Genomic DNA, 18,555 nt, shown 5'->3' with positions numbered 1-18,555 from the left:
AAAACTGTGCAAAGAAAAGTTTCAGTCCGGTCAACATCACAGAGGTGACAGCCTGTTTCGGAGGACTAAAAAATAAAAGTAAAACAAGCCAGTCCTTCCGTCAGGACGTCGTGTAGCATGCCAGACATGACACTGGGTGTCATCCACACACATTAAAAGATAAAGAAAGAGATTTTTGTGTTTTGACTCCCTGGGTCATTATATGCACGGCAAGCATATCATGAAGGCAACATTTGGCTGATATTATGTAGTTTAGACACAGAAAAACATTTTGTTAAACCCTATCAGAAGTACATTTTTTATTCTACAGTCTATTCTAAGAGTTCAGATGCAAAAACTTCTAAATTCCATTTGGAATTTCCTTCACAAATGAGCATTTTTATCAGGCTCCTGTGTGTATTTTCAGTCATTTAAATTTTATGGAAAATAATAAATTTTTTGAAAGGTCTTTAAAATGAAATATGACAGTTCAGAGAGCACTTTTGTTTGCATCTGGACTCTTCAATTGACCCCCACATCATGAGTTTGTTTATGTGTCTGTTGGTTAGAATGCATCTTTCTTACATACTTGGTTTATCTTGTTATAAACCGCAGATTATTATTGTTTGTTTCTTTATTTATTTTTCATCAAATATTCACAAACCACAAAAGCATATCGTGAAATATCTGATATTAAAAAATGTGTAAGGACACACAAATGTTATCTTTAACACTAGAACTGCCAGGGGGTCAATTTTACCCATCACTACGTTATTAAAATGCACATAACAGATCTTCAATAAAAAATTCAAGCCTCCCATCATTGACTTTTACTAAAATTGCCTGATTTACAAGTCCCAGATATTAAAATTGTTTAGATAAAAAAATAGATTTAAAAGTGGGACATCTATACCTATAAGCGCCTGCATGGGTCCCTATAAAAACGCTTGTATTTATGCACTGCTTATGTTTGAAATTACTCACCAATGACTTTTACTTTCAATTTCAGTCACTGAATTAGTGGTTATAATAAATGAATAAAGTCACAATGACTAAAAGAAGGCGATTTGTAGAGCTAGTACAAACACAAAATGCAACGAATGATGGAGAGTCTGGAGAAATAAGTTAAAATTTAGATAAGTCAAATTTAGATATTTTAAACTACTCCTAAAATAATCTTGTTATCCTGAAACAATCATTTCACGAGTCTTGACACTTTTTGTTAACAGTAGCGAAAAACAGTGAAATAGTATGTTTGTTTTTTTGGCAACTTCTAAACAAAATTTGTGCTGGGTCAGATTTATTGGCTATTTTAGGAACGCAGCGACCTCCGGCAGTTCTAGTGTTAAACAGTAAATAATGATCATATTATTTGATCTATAATGCGTTATGGGCACTATTATGACGTGTTGCGCTGGACGAATTAGAGCTGCTGGATTTACAACACATAAATTCATCAACTTCTCCCAAAATACTTGAAAAGAAGTGGCTGTTTAACTGGACGAAGACTAGAGTAAATGTTGTAGTTGCCTAAAGGTGTGATTCTGCTGTGAATAACACACATATTGCCTGCTTATGTGTACAATTTATTTTCATAGACATCTGCATGGATTTTACAAAACATAAATGATTTGTTTTGCTAGCATTTATGTGTATGTAAACATTGGATACCCAGTGTTTAATTTGTAAATTGCGAGGTCCCGGAACATATCAGTGTAACGAATCCAGCATGTTACCAGAGGAGGGAGAGGTGTCGCAGATTAAAGTGGAGAGCGGGGTGGGGGAAGTCGCGGACAAAATATAAAAAGTGAGGGTGGAGAGTGTCGCGGACGAAGAGGGTTTGGGAAATCGCAGAAAAAAGTGAAGAGCGGGGGTGCGAGTGAGGAGGGGTATCGGTAAAATGAGGTGCCGGATCAGATTTCAGAGATGCCGGATCTGGCTTGTTCCGGCACAAATTAAGCCCTGCAGATTCCTATAATAAAAATGATGTGACTGGACACACTGATAAATTAAGATATATTATTTTCTACTACTACAAATAAACATGTTTTTATTAAATAATTAATTAAATATTTCCCCAAAATATTTAGAATTATTCTATTGAAATGATCGAAATGATAGTAATTAAAGAATTTGGGGAAAAACACAAAGGTTTCGACTAAACAATACTATATTAAATAATTTGAATATGAATTATTATACTTTAATTATCAAAAACAGTATTTAAATTGGCAATAATTATATTTAATTGATCAACAGTGACAGTACTCTTCTATATTGATACAAAAATACTACAAATGTGTTTCTATTCATTGATTAAAAAATTCTGAAAAAACAAAAATGTTACTATCATCATTTAATTTAACAAGAATTATTCTTTTTTTAATGATCAAAAATGCATATCAATATTTTTTATATATTAATACATTTTTATTTGCTATTTAAAAGTCTGACACATATAATACATATTTTTTTGACAGTAAACACTGATAAATTAAGATCTATGACAAGTGATGCACTAGTCCTTCTCTGGTTCACTGCTAGCCATCGCAGGAAAACATATTCGCGTCAAAGGGTTGAGTTTTGTGGGTTTGTGCATGACATCACGTACCACTTTCATGATGGACTTCTCCCAGGCGATGGACTTCTGCAGCTGCTGCAGACACATGGCCAGCTGAGAGGAGCTGCGCACCTCACTCAAAGCCTTCCGCCAGAGCTTCATTCCTGGAGCAATCTCTTCCTCTCCCCTGGAACACATAAAAACACAGCACAGGTCAGTGAGGAGCTTTATCACGAAGCTGTAATTTGTTCTTAAAGACATAGTTCACCCAAAAATGAAAATCAAAAAGAATAATAATAATCAAAAGAAGATATTTTGAAGAATGCTGGTAGCTGGTAACATAAATATAACTTTTCTGGGAGGGTGCCAGCTACCAGCAGTCTTCAAAAAAAAAAAACTACTTTTGTGTTCAACAGAAGAAAGAAACTGTTCAAAACAGGGGTGGTCAAACTCGGTCCTGGAGGGCCGGTGTCCTGCAGAGTTTAGCTCCAACTTGCTTCAACACACCTGCAAAGGAAGTTTCTAGTATATCTAGAAAGAGCTTGATTAGCTGGTTCAGGTGTGTTTGATTAGGGTTTGAGCTAAACCCTCCAGATCACTGGCCCTCAAGGACCGAGTTTAGACAACCCTGGTTTAAAACCACATGAGGGGGAGTAAATGATGAGGTATTTTTCATTTTTGGGTGAACTAATCCTTTAATGTCTGGGTGCATCTCAATCGGAAGGCCGTGTCCTAGTAAGCCTGTATATCTAGGGCTCCTACATCAAAATTAGGTCTCAATTTGAAGGATCATTCGAATCATAAGGCATCCTTCTTATTTAGCTTTTTTTGATGACAGTATGAAGTGTATTTACCAACAATTCTTTACAGACATTCTGATTAAATGACCAAATAAATCATCTATTAGGTTCTATGACACATGAAATGAATACTTGTGATGTTATTGATGATGCTAAAATAACTATTTAGTACTGTAATATCAATGCTCCACCAGACAAGAGCTAACAGATTTAGGCAGAGCTATGAATAAACAAAATATATTTTCATATTTTTCAATTTATTTGTATTATCTTATTATTTTATTGTGTAGAATGACGTAGTGAAAGCTACATTGGATTCCAATAATGTTTTTAACAAGAAGCTCTACTATTTCTTATTTCAAAATATGGCTTAACTATCATTCTATTCCCGATTAATTCTTCAAAGATGTTAAATAAAGCTAAACAGAGATTTGTTGTTTTTATTTTTATTTTATTTTTATAAATCTACAGCTAAAAATACTAATTAGCTGGTAAAGTAATGCTGGTAGCTGGCACCCATTGACTTCCACTGTTTTTTTGGCAGCATTCTTCAAAATATCTTCTTTTGTGTTCAACAAAAGACAGAAACTTATTAACTAAGACTTTTACCTGAATAAACTATTAATTAGCTGTTAAAGCAATGCTGGTAGCTGGCAGCCATTGACTTGCACAGTAATTTTTTGGGGGGGTGCCAACATTCTTCAAAATATCTTCTTTTTTGTTCAACAGAAACAAGAAACTCATTACCTAAGACTTTTACCTCAATAAACCACTAATTAGCTGCTTATTAATAGGTAATTTAAGGTAGTAGTTGGGTTTGGGTATTGGGTAAAGTTAAGGATGTAAAATAAGATCATTTAGTGCTAATAAACAGTTAGCATCTTAATAATAGGCAGGTAATAAGACAGTAGTAAATGATGTGAACTGTTTCTTAAACTCAAGTGTTACTGTATTTAGTTTCAGTTTTGTTTTTAGTAATTCTACTAACTAAAACTCTAAACGGAAAATATCCAGTGTCGACCAGCGCAAAATTTAGTGTTTGCACAGTTTACCATCATGTCTTGTCCAAAACTGATCAAAAATAAAAGAATTGTTTGGACAAACACTAAAAGAGTGTAAGCTAACAGAGTGGAGGTCACTAACTTTGACACTTCTAATATTATTTAGATTAACACTAATAATATTATCTATGCAAATCATAAAAAGAGGTTGATTCTTCAACATTAATTAAGATATAAGTGTTTACACCACTCTTAGTGTACCCTAACTGTCATTGCTATTTGTAGATGTAATTTAAAGGGATAGTACACATGAAAAAAAGAAAATTCTGTCGTCATTTACTCACTCTTTTTTGTTTTAAGCCTTTATAAGTTTCTTTCTTCTATTAAACACAAAATAAGCTATTTTGAAGGAAGCTGTAAACCTGTTTTCATTGACTTCCATAGTATTCATTTGACCTGCAATGGAAGTCAATGGTTACAGGTTTTTAGCTTTCTTCAAAATGTCTTCTTTTGTGTTTAACAGAATAAAGACCTCATAGAAACCACTTGAGGTTGATTAAAACAGGAAGTAAATGTTCATCTTTGAGTGAACTATCCCTTTAAATGTAGAAGCAGTTATATACACCATTTTGAGGGATGTAAACAATAATAATGGTCCTAATGTATCTCCTGTATTACGTTTTTAATTTCCATAGCTTCCAGGAATCCAAAAAGGTCCTCATATTGATAAATAATGGTATGGAAGCCATTTTAACATTAAGATATGATTAAATTGCATCTTGTTATAGTTATGAAATAGTTTGGCAACAAGCTGGAAATGTTCATGGGCCAATGAAATGACCATATTGAAATGATCTATAAGCTATAAATACCAGAAATGTGGAAAACATGGCATACATGGTGTGTAAAAATAAATAAATCAGAGCTCATAGTCTGCAGTAGGTGCCTCACTAGGATGCAGCTTTTCATTTGAGACACACCCTCTAATTTCACATTGAACAGGTAAGACCCTGAGTTTTCAACAGCACACACACATAAACACACACACATAGACATGAACAAAAAAAGCAAATACGGTGTGTTATAATTCTGTGGCATGACTTCACAGCCATAAATGAAGACGAAGAGCACTGGACGCTGTGGTGGACCATGCACTTAGAAGTATTAGAAACCAAATCGAGTTTCAGTGGTTTTTCAAAGTCCGTCTGTGAACTGCTGATTAAAACCATGCAGCCAAAAACAGGAAGGGTGCAGGCAAAGGGAGCGAGAGGAAAACAAAACGACAACAACAAAAAGAAAAAACAAGAGACACAGCACAAGAACCAAAAACCCGAAACTGGAGCCAGGGTGAGAACGGATGGACGGACGAGCAGAGAAGCCCCAGCCAGCAGAGAGAGGGGGAGGGGGAGGATGAGGAGGAGCCGAAACGAAGGCTGGCAATTCTGGATGACCTACCCTTCCCCTCCAGCGCTAGTGGATGGAGCAGGTGCGGGGACAGTGACTGTACCCACATTATCCAGTTTGATCTGGATGGTGGTCCCTAAGGGGCTCCGCAGGTACCTTCTCTCGATGTGGCGCTCCAGCTCTGCCAGCCGCATCACAGCAATGTCCAGCGGGTTGCTGGGGCGCCGGATCAGACCCTTCTCCGAGCTGCGCTCCTCCTGAGACTCCGCCCCAGGGCGGTGCTTGGGGAGGGGCTTGTGCTCGAAATAGACAAGGTCCTCTCTTTCAGACTGCGGCTCTGGGTATGTCCAGCCCTGAAACAAGAAATCAAGGTCATTACAACTTGCGTCTTAAAATACTTTTAATTTCCAAACTACTTTTACATTTGCTGTAATGTAATTAATGCTTTTGCTAGTTTTAGTTCAGTCCCATTTTATTTTGATGTACTATTCTCGATATTAACAAACTATTAACTATGATTTTTAGCTCAATAAACCACTAATTAGCTAGTAAAATAATGCTGGTAGCTGGCACCCATTGACTTCCACAGTAATTTATTTTGGGAGGTGCCAGCATTCTTCAAAATATCTTCTTTTGTGTTCAACAGAAGAAATAAACTCATTATCTAAGACTTTTACCTCGATAAACTACTAATTAGCTGCTCAATTATAGTTAGTGAAAGGTAGTAGTTGGGTTTAGGTTTTGTAAAATAAGATCATTTATAAGTGCTAATAAACAGTTAACATCTTAACAATAGGCAGGTAATAAGACAATAGTAAATGATGTGAACTGTTTCTTAAACTAAAGTGTTACTGTATTTAAATCAGTTTTGTTTTTAGTAATTCTAGTAACTAAAACTCTTAATGGAAAATATCCTAAATAATTGTTTGGACAAACACTAAACCCAAAACCATACTAAAGTAACAAATAAAAGTCAAAATTGTGAAAGATTCAGACAAACTTCTTCATATTAATGATAATACTGTATAAGTTGTTAAACATGTCTAGTTTACTTGTTTTTTTAGCAAATGAGGAGAAGATAGAACACGGGTTTTATGTTTTTATAGAAAATATCATTTAGCTGTAAAAGAACAATCTACAGGTGTTTGCCTTAACAGCAGGAGATCAGATTTTCCACCAGTGCTTATTAATTCTGAAAACGATTTTTTTCGCCAATTATTATTTTGTTTCAGTTTTTTTTTTATTGTGCATTTTTGATTTTATTTCAATAAATAAAATCTAGTTTTTTTTAATTACCAGTAGTTTGTCTTAGTTTACTTACATTGATAACATTGCAAGGAATGGTGTGAGATCATAGTTGATGCAGGAAATACCAATACATTTCTGGAAGCATTATGAATTATGTGTTTCCATCATAGTTACAGAGTTAATACAACAGTTTCTTACTTATCTTGGGATCCGGATTTCTGTTTGTTCAAGAATGAGACACTGTTTGTTTAATTCTCAGTTCCGTGACATAACTTTTTTAATGTTAGATTTCTGGTTAAAGCAAAAAGAAAAATCTGTGGGTTTCTTATTGCATCCAGTGACAGAAATGTATTTTTGTAACTTTGACTCGTTTTTGTGTTTTGATAAGTGCTGATACATGCATATGTTATATCAATACATAACAATACATGTGTTCATTTTTGAATTATATGCTTGGTTAATTTCTGATATTGAACAAAAGCTGAATGGGCTCAAATTTGAAAAAAAAAACAAACAAACAAAAAAAACTTTTGTTAAAAGTATCTTAATAAATGTAAAAAAATAGTATTGGTAACACTTTATTTTAAGTTGCCCTTGTTGAACATGTTCCATTTACTTGCATTAGTAATTACGGTTAATTATACATTATAACATACAACTTATCACTTAACCTAACCTGTATTCTAACCCTAATCCTATAGTGAATACATATAATTAATTAATATTACTCAGTAGTTAAATTAATAGTTACATTGTAAAAATATGAACCTTAAAATAAAGTGTAACCAAAGTTTTGTTTTATGAAGGTCCGTATAAGAATATATTGTCATTTAAAGATATTTTTAATATAACTAAATAACAAAAACAAATTCATTTGTTGTGATGTGTCGTATTGTGCACCAAATATTAATTTCATATCTTGTTTTCTGAAAAATATATGCTACAAACGTATAAAAACATTTCATATTTTCTGTTACTTTGACAAATTGTCCTTTTATGTTCTAAATGACGGCTTTTTTATTTTAACTTCCACAAAAAAATGTTATTAGTAGTTTGCAGAACTAGTAAATTGAAAATGTAGATCCAGAGAAACAATTTCCAAGTGATCTCAGATTTTTTTCCCCACCAAAGTTATATACAAACATAAAAAACAAGTTTTTTTGCTTAGAAAAGTTAATACTTTTTTTTTAGTAATATATGGATGCAGGGCTGTGGTATAACTGCACAAAGCCTCACCTTGACCTGCAGGCTGGCAGACGTGACTTTGCGCTCCAGCTCCTCCACCTGCTGCAGCAGAGCAATGTCAGTCTCCATGGCCTGTTCCTCCACGCACCACTCCTGCAGCGTCTCCACGGAAACCTGGCCCTCGTCGAGCTCTGAGACCTCCATAACTGCCACTGCAAAGAAAAAAAAAAAAAAAACAAGACAGTCATAAGAGCCCAGGAGAAATCACATCCGTAAAGCACAGCGCAGCACAATTCAGCTCAGCCTGACAGCCGCACGCTCCGCTGAGTCTGAGCTTTACATGCTTCTCCTCAATGTTATTTAAAGCTACCAACAAGTAAATAATACATTTAGGCTATTCTGTATATTTGCATTCTATATTAACTAACCTCAAAAAGTCGACATTCACAGTGTCCCAAATTGCACACTATGCACTTACAAACTCAACAGCGTAGTATATGATTTTAGTGTTGTCCTAAATGAAACTCTCATTTTTTTCAGTAACTGTTTCCCAGACGATGTTTGACGGTTGCCAGATTAGTAAAATAAACGACCATGAGCATAACCACATTCATCATCTGGAGGTGGCATAATCACTCACATAGGAGAATTTGGCTTTCACTATCCAAAATAAATAAAGCAATAACGGTTTAACGGTTGAATAAGTGCATCATCGGGTATTTAAAGTGCACTCTTCTTAGAATAAACATAATATTTCAGTGTGAATGCACTACTTGCACTATTTATACTACAAAATGGCGTAGAATAGTGCATAAGTATGAGATTTGGGACACATCTTCAGTTTCTATTGTACAGAAAAATAATATAAAATAAAGTAAAAGATAAGAGAAGATATAGTATAATAATAATAATAATAATAATAATAATAATAATAATAATAATAATAATACAGAGTTTATGCAGGTTTCACCAAGTTAAATGTAAGACTTTAAGACATTTTGTAAGACCATTATGAATGAAATTTTAGATTTATACAAGGCTAAATGCTAAGGATTTTTTTTCCCAATATCCCAGTTAGAAAAAAAATCACTTGCCCTATCAAAAAATTATAAAAATTTAGTACATTTAATAATACAATAATAAAATTTAGTTCGAATATTTTTTCTATTAATTTTCGAATATATGCATTCACAAACCCTATAACCCTTACTAACAATAGGACAAACCTAGCTGTCAATTACTTACTATTAAAATAGTAATTTAATAATAATAAAAATGGTCAGGTCAGTATCCTCAGCAGTAAATAAATGGAGAACTTTTAAGCAAATGTTACTATAAGGACAGTAATTAAATGCTATTATTAAATAAAAAGTTAAACGCTTAATTAAGCTGGATTGTTGGTTATTGTATGGGTGTTAATGGCCAGATTGGGTAGCTATACATGAACAAAGGAAAAATAAGACCTGTTAAAAAGATTTAAGACCTACAACACAACATTTTAGTAGATTTTAACACTTTCTAAGACCTTGCGGATACCCTGTAATACAACTAAATAAACTTTAATAAACCAATAAAATGTCTTCTCTGGATTTTATTTAAAACAAGAGGACAAATTCTATCTTATTTTGTATTTATTCTGATTTTATTGCAGTCTATAGTAATTTACCTGAAATTATTAATACATTTTTAAGTTTTATATTAAACTTTAACATAAAACTTTAGTTTTATATTGAAGTTTTACATTATACAGTATGTACATTCAGTTCCTCTAATAAAAAAAATTAATTACTTAAAAATAAATAAAAACTTTAAATAAATAAAACACAAACAAATAATAACATAATAATAATAATAATAATAATAACATAGAACACAAAATGTTCTGATCTAAATGAAACAATAATAAAAAATTATTTATTTCACACCTTTAATTGATAGGACAGAGGGGAGTATAGACAGGAAAGCATGGGGACAGGGGAGAGGGGAAGGATCTGCATAGAACCTCGAGGAAGGAATCGAACTCGGGTCGCCATGAACACTGAAGTGCCATGTGTCAATGCACAAACCACTACACTATTGGTACCCAATGGTGAATTTTGACCTATCTTTGTCCTCCAACAATAATAAAATAAAATAAAACAAATCACAAAAATAATAATTAAAAAAACAAAATAAATGTAATGTTCATTTCTAAACTAAAAAATATTTTTTTTAATAGTGACTCCTTTGACGTCATTTACTCCAAGTAAATTATTTGCTTTTATATTTGAATTTGCCTTCATGAAGTTCTAATACATTTAGTTTTTGCAATACTAAAAATAAAATAAAATAAATAAAATAAAATAAAATAAAATAAAATAAAATAAAATAAAATAAAATAAAATAAAATAAAATAAAATAAAATAAAATAAAATAAAATAAAATAAAATAAAATAAAATAAAATGTCTATTATTAAGATCTTGTTTTACATGTACTGTTGTTGTTCTTGCTAAATGTACTGAACTAAAAAACTCGAACATTAAATTGAGTAAATGGATTAGCAAGATGATAAACAGCATCTCAGGCACAGTCCAGTCTTTTATTTATGTTTTTCTGTGTGAGATCAAACACATAGCCGGTGGGACTCACCCTCTCGGTTCTTGTTGCAGGTCTGTACGATGAGTTCCATGGACTTCTGCAGCTGTTTCTGCAGGGCTCTCTCTCGGATGCCTCTGCTGTGGAGAGAGTTCACTAGCGCTTTCAGCTCCTCCATGTCTGTCACCTTCCACCAGCCCAGCAGCATGTCTGCCAATCAGCCAAAACCATTAACACCAACAACCTCAAACAAAACTCCACTCATGACACATGCGTCGCTAAGAATTATGGGTAAATGTTGCACACTTCACACATTTAGTCTTTCATCTTTTTTTTGGAAGCTCTAAAAAGTACTGTTGGTTTTGGCCTCGATATCTATAAATGTTTTAATTAAAAATATGTCTGCTGGCAAACAATTAATTGTAATTAATTGCATTCAAAATAAAAGTTTGTAGTTACGTAAAACACACATTTAAAAAAACATTTACAATAATATTTGACTAGATATTTTTCAAGACACTTCTATACAGCTTAAAAGTGACTTTTAAAGGCTTAACTAGGTTAATTGGGTTAACTAGGCAGGTTAGGGTAATTAGGCAAGTTATTGTATAACGATGGTTTGTTCTGTAGACTATTGAAAAAATATATAGCTTAAAGGGGCTAATAATTTTGACCTTAAAATGGTGTTTAAAAAATTAAAAACTGCTTTTATTCCAGCTGAAATAAAACAAATAAGACTTTCTCCAGAAGAAAAAATATTATCAGACATACTGTGAAAATTTCCTTGCTCTGTTAAACATCATTTGAGAAATATTTTAAAAAGAAAAAAAAAAATCAAATAATAATAATAATTCTGACAGCAACTGTATATATCGCACAACAAAAATGACTATGTTGTGGTGACAGGCCTAGATGAAAAGTGCAACATTAACTCCAGTTCCCTCACCCTCTGGTATGGCCATGGGTTCAGGCAGGTCATGATTTCTGGGAAGGTCCAGCGCCACTGGAGAAGGAGCAGATGCCAGCTTCTCCCCGGTGGGAACAGGAGAGCCACTTTTGCTGGTTGAAACGCTGGGTGCCAGAAGGGGGCTGGCGCTGCCCTCCACTGACGGGTATATGTGCAGGGGGCTGCTGCACAGGGGGAGATTGGGGCTGATGACCCCACCAGACCAGCTGTACAAAGGCAAACCCACCAGAGCTGCACCTGGCTTCACCTGGGGGGAGATATTAATAATATATGATGAGATGTGTAACCGTATGATTTAGGCCCTGGTTCCACCTGGTATTAACATGTGTTCTCGGTGATCCGATCACAAGTGGTCAACCGAGACGCATTACTGTTTCCATCTGGTGTTAACTTGCGTTCAAATACGTCTCTTGTGACCACTAGTGTTCAGATTTCTTTCAGACCCTTTTCTCTTATTTCATCATGCTCTACATCACTTTTGATGAACACACACACGCACACACGCACACACACACATATACACACACACATACATACATACACGAGCACTACTGAATGAACAAATCTATTTTGTGTGGCCTTCATGCAGAGCAGAGCATGTAAATGAAAAGGAATCTTGATGGAAAGTACAACTTGGATATCAAAAGTGGTCAAGCTCTAAATGTTTTAGACCACATTACATCTGCATTGCCCAGGGTGTAATCAGACTGACAAAAATGAATTGCAATAATGAAGCTTCAAGATACTGGAGATGACACCGTATTTCCGAAACCATATTATCAATTTATGACACTTCTTTAAAAGAATACTACAGCCTTCCTGTAGCTCAAACAATAGATTATGGCACTAGCAATGCAAAGAATATGGGTTAAAATGGGTAACTTAGGGCTGTAATAATGACAAAATTAGTCTTGTGGTAAATCTGGTTGGATCAACAATACACAATATGTGGCATTTCCACCAACAACCAACAAGGTAAATGAAGTTTGATTAAATTATAGATTAAATGACAGTTAGGCAAGTTATAAAACCTTTTGATCTTACTGTTAACACACCCGGACAGAGCAATTAGATAACGTATTTAATTAGCCTACTAAAATATACTTTAGCTTATATTTTCATTTAAAATTTGTATCAATTCCTGTTTAAAATAGATACTTTTTAAAATATATACACTACCTGACAAAAGTCTTGTCACCTATCCAAGTTTTGGGATCAACAAATAATAACTTGACTTCTAGTTGATAATTTGGTATCAGAAGTGGCTTATTTGAAAGGCAAAGGCCTCTAGATTATGCTTATTTTAGGTAATTACAATATGATCATGGCTTGATTTTTAGTTATTTAATTAGGACAGAAAGGTCTGACGTTGCTTAGACAAAAGTCTTGTCACTCAACAGAAATAATGTACAGTATAGAAAGTCAATGTGCAGTGGGAAAAGAATTAATATTGTGTATGACTCCCATGAGCTTGGACGACTGCATCCATACATCTCTGCAATGACTCAAATAACTTATTAATAAAGTCATCATCTCCCAGAGTTCATCAAGATTCTTTGAATTCATCTTTGATGCCTCCTCCATCTTACCCCAGACATGCTCAATAATGTTCATGTCTGGTGACTGGGCTGGCCAATCCTGGAGCACATTGACCTTCTTTGCTTTCAGGACCTTTGACATGGAGGCTGAAGTATGAGGAGCACCGCTATCCTGTTGAAGAATTCACCCTCTTCTGTGGTTTGTCATGTAAAGGGTAGCACAAATGTCTTGATACCTCAAGCTGTCCGCTCTGCAGATCTCTCGCAGGCCCCCATACTGAATGCAACCCCAAACCATAACTTTTCCTTCACCAAAATTGACTGATTTCTGTGAGAATCTTGGGTCCATGTGGGTTCCAATAGGTCTGTAGTGATGATTGGCATGCAGATCAACAGATAATTCATTGGAAAAATCTACCTTCTGCCACTTTTCCAAAGATAAACTGGAAGTTAAGTTATTATTTGCTGCTCTTACAACTGGAATTGATGACAAGACTTATGTCAGGTAGTGTATGTTTTATACTTATAGTTAAGGTCAATTAATATAAAATTGGGCTGGCTTGTTTGCACTAATTGACAAGTAGCAGCTGGTCAGAGATTAATTGCTTGACACTTTATCATGTTAAAGGTCTTTCACACCGAGCTCAATAACTATAAATATAACAATAACTAGATTTGCACACAAAGCAAATGATAACAATGTGTTTATTTTCAGTTCATGCTTTTCTTTGCATTGCCCCCTTGTAACCAGCAGATGTCCACAGTGTGCTTAAGTTTCTGAGCACTGAAACCAGCTAGTGATGTGGAATCAATCAAATAAACCCGGGAATTTAGCAGGAAATAACACAAGTTACTTTCCCAAAGAGGCAACTCAAAGATGCCAAAACTAGCACAGTCTTCAATCTGCTAGCTTGGCTTGCATAACTTCCATGTAAATCTTCATCCTTCCCTCCCAGGGAATAACTAATTGTTTTCAAGATCATTATCTTTAAATAACCTATGAAAAGAAGGCTTAACATCAAGCTGTGAGCTTCTCATAATATTGTCTGTTCCTTTAAATTGCACAAGCTCTTTATATTTCAACAGATTCTGACTGGCTGTTCGTGTTTGTCATTTATTAGCTGCAAAAAAAAATGAAAAAATCATTCTGAAACTGATTCCAATGATATACTTTCTCTACACCTTTCTTTGTTATAGCTGTGGTCTGAACTCTGCAGTTGGTTTACATTGTCTTTGTCAATATGTTTATAGTTATCATGCTTAGTGTGAACAGCTCTTAAGAGACTACATTTATATTAGTGACCTTAACTGCTGTGTACTTACATCAAAAAATGGTACAATGTATGTATTGTGTTCATATTGTTTTGCACAATATTTCTAGTGCTACTGAGTTGGTATAGAGCAGGTAAGGTTAGGGATTTGTTTTAAGGGTGGGTTAAAGGGATAGTTCTCCCCAAAATGAAATTTAACACAAATTTACTCTGCTAACACATTGCCTTTGAGTTTCTTTCTTCTATTGATGATTAAAAAATGCTGAAAACCTGTAACCATTGACATCCATAGTTTTTGTTTTTTCTTCTATGGAAGTCAATAGTCACAGATTTTCAGCCTTCTTCAAATTGTTTATGTGGTGTTCAACAGAATAAAGAAACTAATAAAGGTTTAAAACCACTTAAAGAGAGAGTACATTTCCATAAATGATAGAATTTAATTTTTTGTGTGAACTATCTCTTTAAGGTGTAAGACATGGTCAACAGTGTAATAACAAGAAATAGTTACAGATTGTCATTACAAGCACATAATTTTTCAAAATGTGCATTGTATCAAAATGCTTATTTAAATGTAAGTACATAGTAACTAAGGCCACTTAAAGGGGTTGTCCAGGATGCATTTTTAAGGCTGGGTTGTGTTTATAAGATGCAAAGCAATGTGTGCTCATGCTTTAGTTGTAGAAAATCTTTAAATATATACAGCTACTTGAGGCTAACATGAAAAGGGGTGTCATATTTCCTAGTTCCCCTGAAGACCTGCCCTCAAGAGGCTCTGATTGGTCAGCTAACATAATGTTCTGTAATTCGCAGATTGGCTTCAGATCACCAAGAAGCGTCTCTGTTATAACATTACAGCGCCTCTGGCTGTGCGGGGTGTATGTGTGTAACCTGAAGGGTTTATGACATCATTAACCTAGATGTATTTTTTTGTAGTCCCCAAACTTTGTTTGCTGTAGGCTTCGCTAAGCTAACTCTTTAAATGTCTCCCTTTGCATTGAACTTTGAGTATTCTTACATTCCGAGATGTTGTTTATGTTCCACGGCTACATTACCACATCAATCTAAAGTTTAAAATATGATATCGTAGTGGAACCACCCCTTGAAAGGGGACGCAATTATGCAAATACCCTTTTATAAGGAATATATGTATATATAGATATATAGAATATAATTATATATATATATTATATATATAATATATATATATAATATATAATATATATATATATATATATATATATATTATAGTTTAAACACAGTTATGTGCAAAAAGTGTGTGAAATAGAGAGCCTTTAATGGTAAAAAAATTATTAATTCTGTTTTATGCAACAGACTGTATAAAAGGGCAGTCCTGCAGAAACACTTGAATTGACTGACATTTTCCTTTGAACATGTCATTAGAGGGGAAAGCTCTGCCCATTAGTGACAATCTCTTTTCCATTAGCATAAACAGCCCTGAGTGAGAAGGCAGCCGTCCACCATTAGAGTTTCACACTTGCTGCAGGTAATGTCAGCGACTAAGAGGATATAACTATTGAGTTTTATAACGCACAAAAATCAAACACTCTAGTCTCCACAGACTGCCTTCTTCAGAGCCACTTAGGCCCATCCCAATTCTATCTTTGTACCCCTAACCCCTTCCACTTCCCCTTGGCCCTTAAAACCGAGTGTGAAGGGGAAGGGCTTCAAAATTTACCCCTCAGAAATGAGACACCACATCACGATGTCTTGCTTCATATGAGATCAGACGATGGCGCTGCTGTAGTTATTCTAGTTGCTTTATGTTTTGGTATTTATCTTCAGGAAAACACTGAAGGCATATATTATGTTATCATAACGATCTAATGTGGCAATACGATCGTAGCTATACTGCGCATTTACACAGTGACCATATTCATCTATGTAAAGACATGAAAACAACACTAACATTATAGCAGACACTGTAAAAAGCTCATTCCCAGCCGCTAGACTTTTCTGACAGGGTATTCGAGTGTCATTAAGTGTCAGAATGTTGTGGGACTGCTGTACATCTGCTGAGGCACAAGAATTTGTAGCCCCGCCATCTTTTGAAATAAGCACAATCTCATTTGAATTTAAAGTGAAAGTCACCTAAACAGCACAATTTGGATCAAAACCTACAAAATGGAAGGGGGTATTTTGAGCTGAAACTTCACATGCACACTGTAAGCACATTAGAGATTTTGCATCTTGTAAAAAGGGACATATTTGCACTAATTACCTGCACACTGAGGTTGCTGATTCCGGCTGCAGCTGAGGGGTTCAGTTGGCTTGCAGAAGCAGACAGAGGAAGCAGGTGATGGTGCGGGGAAGAGGTAGATGGTGGAGGTGGAGTTTTGGGCCGTGTGTTTGTGGCGTTGCTGTTGGGCGAGGACTGCGGGTGCGCGGATGGCTGGATAAGGGAAGTGTCGTCGCAGGGTGAACGAGGCAGCAGGCTGAACCAGTGTCCGCTGCGCTCGCTGAGAACCTTGTAGAGCTGGTCGCTGGCGAGGAGCTGAGTCTGCGCCAGCTGCGGCTGCAGGAGGTGCGCAGGAATACCCAACTGCAGAGGTGGAGGGATTGCGTGCTCTGCGTTTGGGCTGCTGGCCTCGGTCAGCTTGGAGGTAGTTGGAGAGTGAGCTGGAGACGATGCTGATGTCATGTCCATGGCAATTGTTGCCGAGCAGCCGTTGTGGGCATGGCGTGGTGTGTGAGGCAGCTCCTGACACTGAGGGCTCTGTGAGAGGCGGAGTTCTGGTAGTTGAGGGGGTGTGGCAACAACATCTGTTTTGTCTTTTAGAGGGGAGGAGCGTGCCTCTTTATTTGGCTCCTGATCCAGATCCATGGGCTTCTCCTCCTCCTGTTTGACCTCCTCTTTCAGTGTCCCTTGTATCTCCTCGTGCTGATGATGCTGCAGGACTTCCTCCTTGGGCTCCTCTTTGACCTGTACAACCGGACAGTTCCTCAACCTCTCGCGCTCTTTCTCCAGCTCCTCCAGACCTACATGAGGAACAGAGGGAGGAACAAATTTTGTGTCAAATTAATAATGTAAATCAGTCAAAAAATATATTTTATATTTTATATTTATATACAAATATTTACGCTTTTTAGATTGTATATATATATATATATATATATATATATATATATATATATATATATATATATATATATATATATATTTATATATATATATATATATATATATATATATATATATATATATAATATATAATATATATATATATATATATATATATTAGGGGTTGCACCGACTAGTTGACTGGTTGACTCTATTCGCATAGATCACATGGTTTCTGACCTGAACTACATGGCAGCTTACACACAAATGTAGGTTTACCGAATGAGACTTAATTTAAATGCGTGAATGAAATTTTTTTTTAAATGTTAAATATGCAGCCAACTTCATGTGAAAACATCATCCCAGGTGAGCATGGTTAAATATACATGTGAGAGATTTCCAATAACCAAAGATTTGCCAGTAACCGTGAAAAAAGCGTGACTTTTCTGCAGCTTTTTGACTTGCATAATGGCAAAATATGCGTCTGAGCAGGAGTCAGAAAGTCAGTTTAATAGTCTTTGTCTTTCGTGGCATTATGTTGTTATGTAATGATTTTCGTGCCATGATTTGATGTTTGATGTACTGTGTGCTGATGATGTATGCATTATTTTGCACTAAATATATATGTTATTGTTACATTCTTAGTAGTATGAGCCATGATCAATGTGTTGATTGCATTTATTTTGCACTAAAAATAGCCCATGCTGATGTTGCTTTTAATGAATTGTTGACAATGCATTCATTTTCCACTAAAATTAGTCATTGGTAAGGTTGAATAGCTCTTGCAACATTTTGTGGGCTGTCAAACAACATGTGTATATGTATTTCCTCCAAATAAATACAAAACTGAGGTGTGTAGCAAAATTTTTCCCTCTTGTGTTTCATTGATGACGTCACCAGCGATTAGTCGACGTCGACTCGACTTTAATAACATAAAAGTCAGCTTTC

The 18,555-nt window shown here is 35.1% G+C and overlaps 1 protein-coding gene across 1 annotated transcript in view; it reads right to left on the bottom strand.

Annotated features, from left to right (window-relative positions):
- baz2ba (bromodomain adjacent to zinc finger domain, 2Ba) overlaps positions 1 to 18,555 on the bottom strand; it is a 181,336-nt gene that overhangs the window by 9,075 nt on the left and 153,706 nt on the right. The window contains 6 exon segments of the mRNA XM_056459614.1: positions 2,591 to 2,726; positions 5,796 to 6,097; positions 8,229 to 8,389; positions 10,807 to 10,962; positions 11,699 to 11,966; positions 16,768 to 17,525. Of these exon segments, the coding sequence (XP_056315589.1) occupies positions 2,591 to 2,726; positions 5,796 to 6,097; positions 8,229 to 8,389; positions 10,807 to 10,962; positions 11,699 to 11,966; positions 16,768 to 17,525 (1,781 nt within the window).

Source organism: Danio aesculapii, chromosome 6 (assembly GCF_903798145.1).
Source record: "Danio aesculapii chromosome 6, fDanAes4.1, whole genome shotgun sequence".
Classification (NCBI taxonomy): Eukaryota; Metazoa; Chordata; class Actinopteri; order Cypriniformes; family Danionidae; genus Danio; species Danio aesculapii.
Note: the sequence above shows the minus strand (reverse complement) of the source record. Positions and strands in the feature narration are given on the sequence as shown.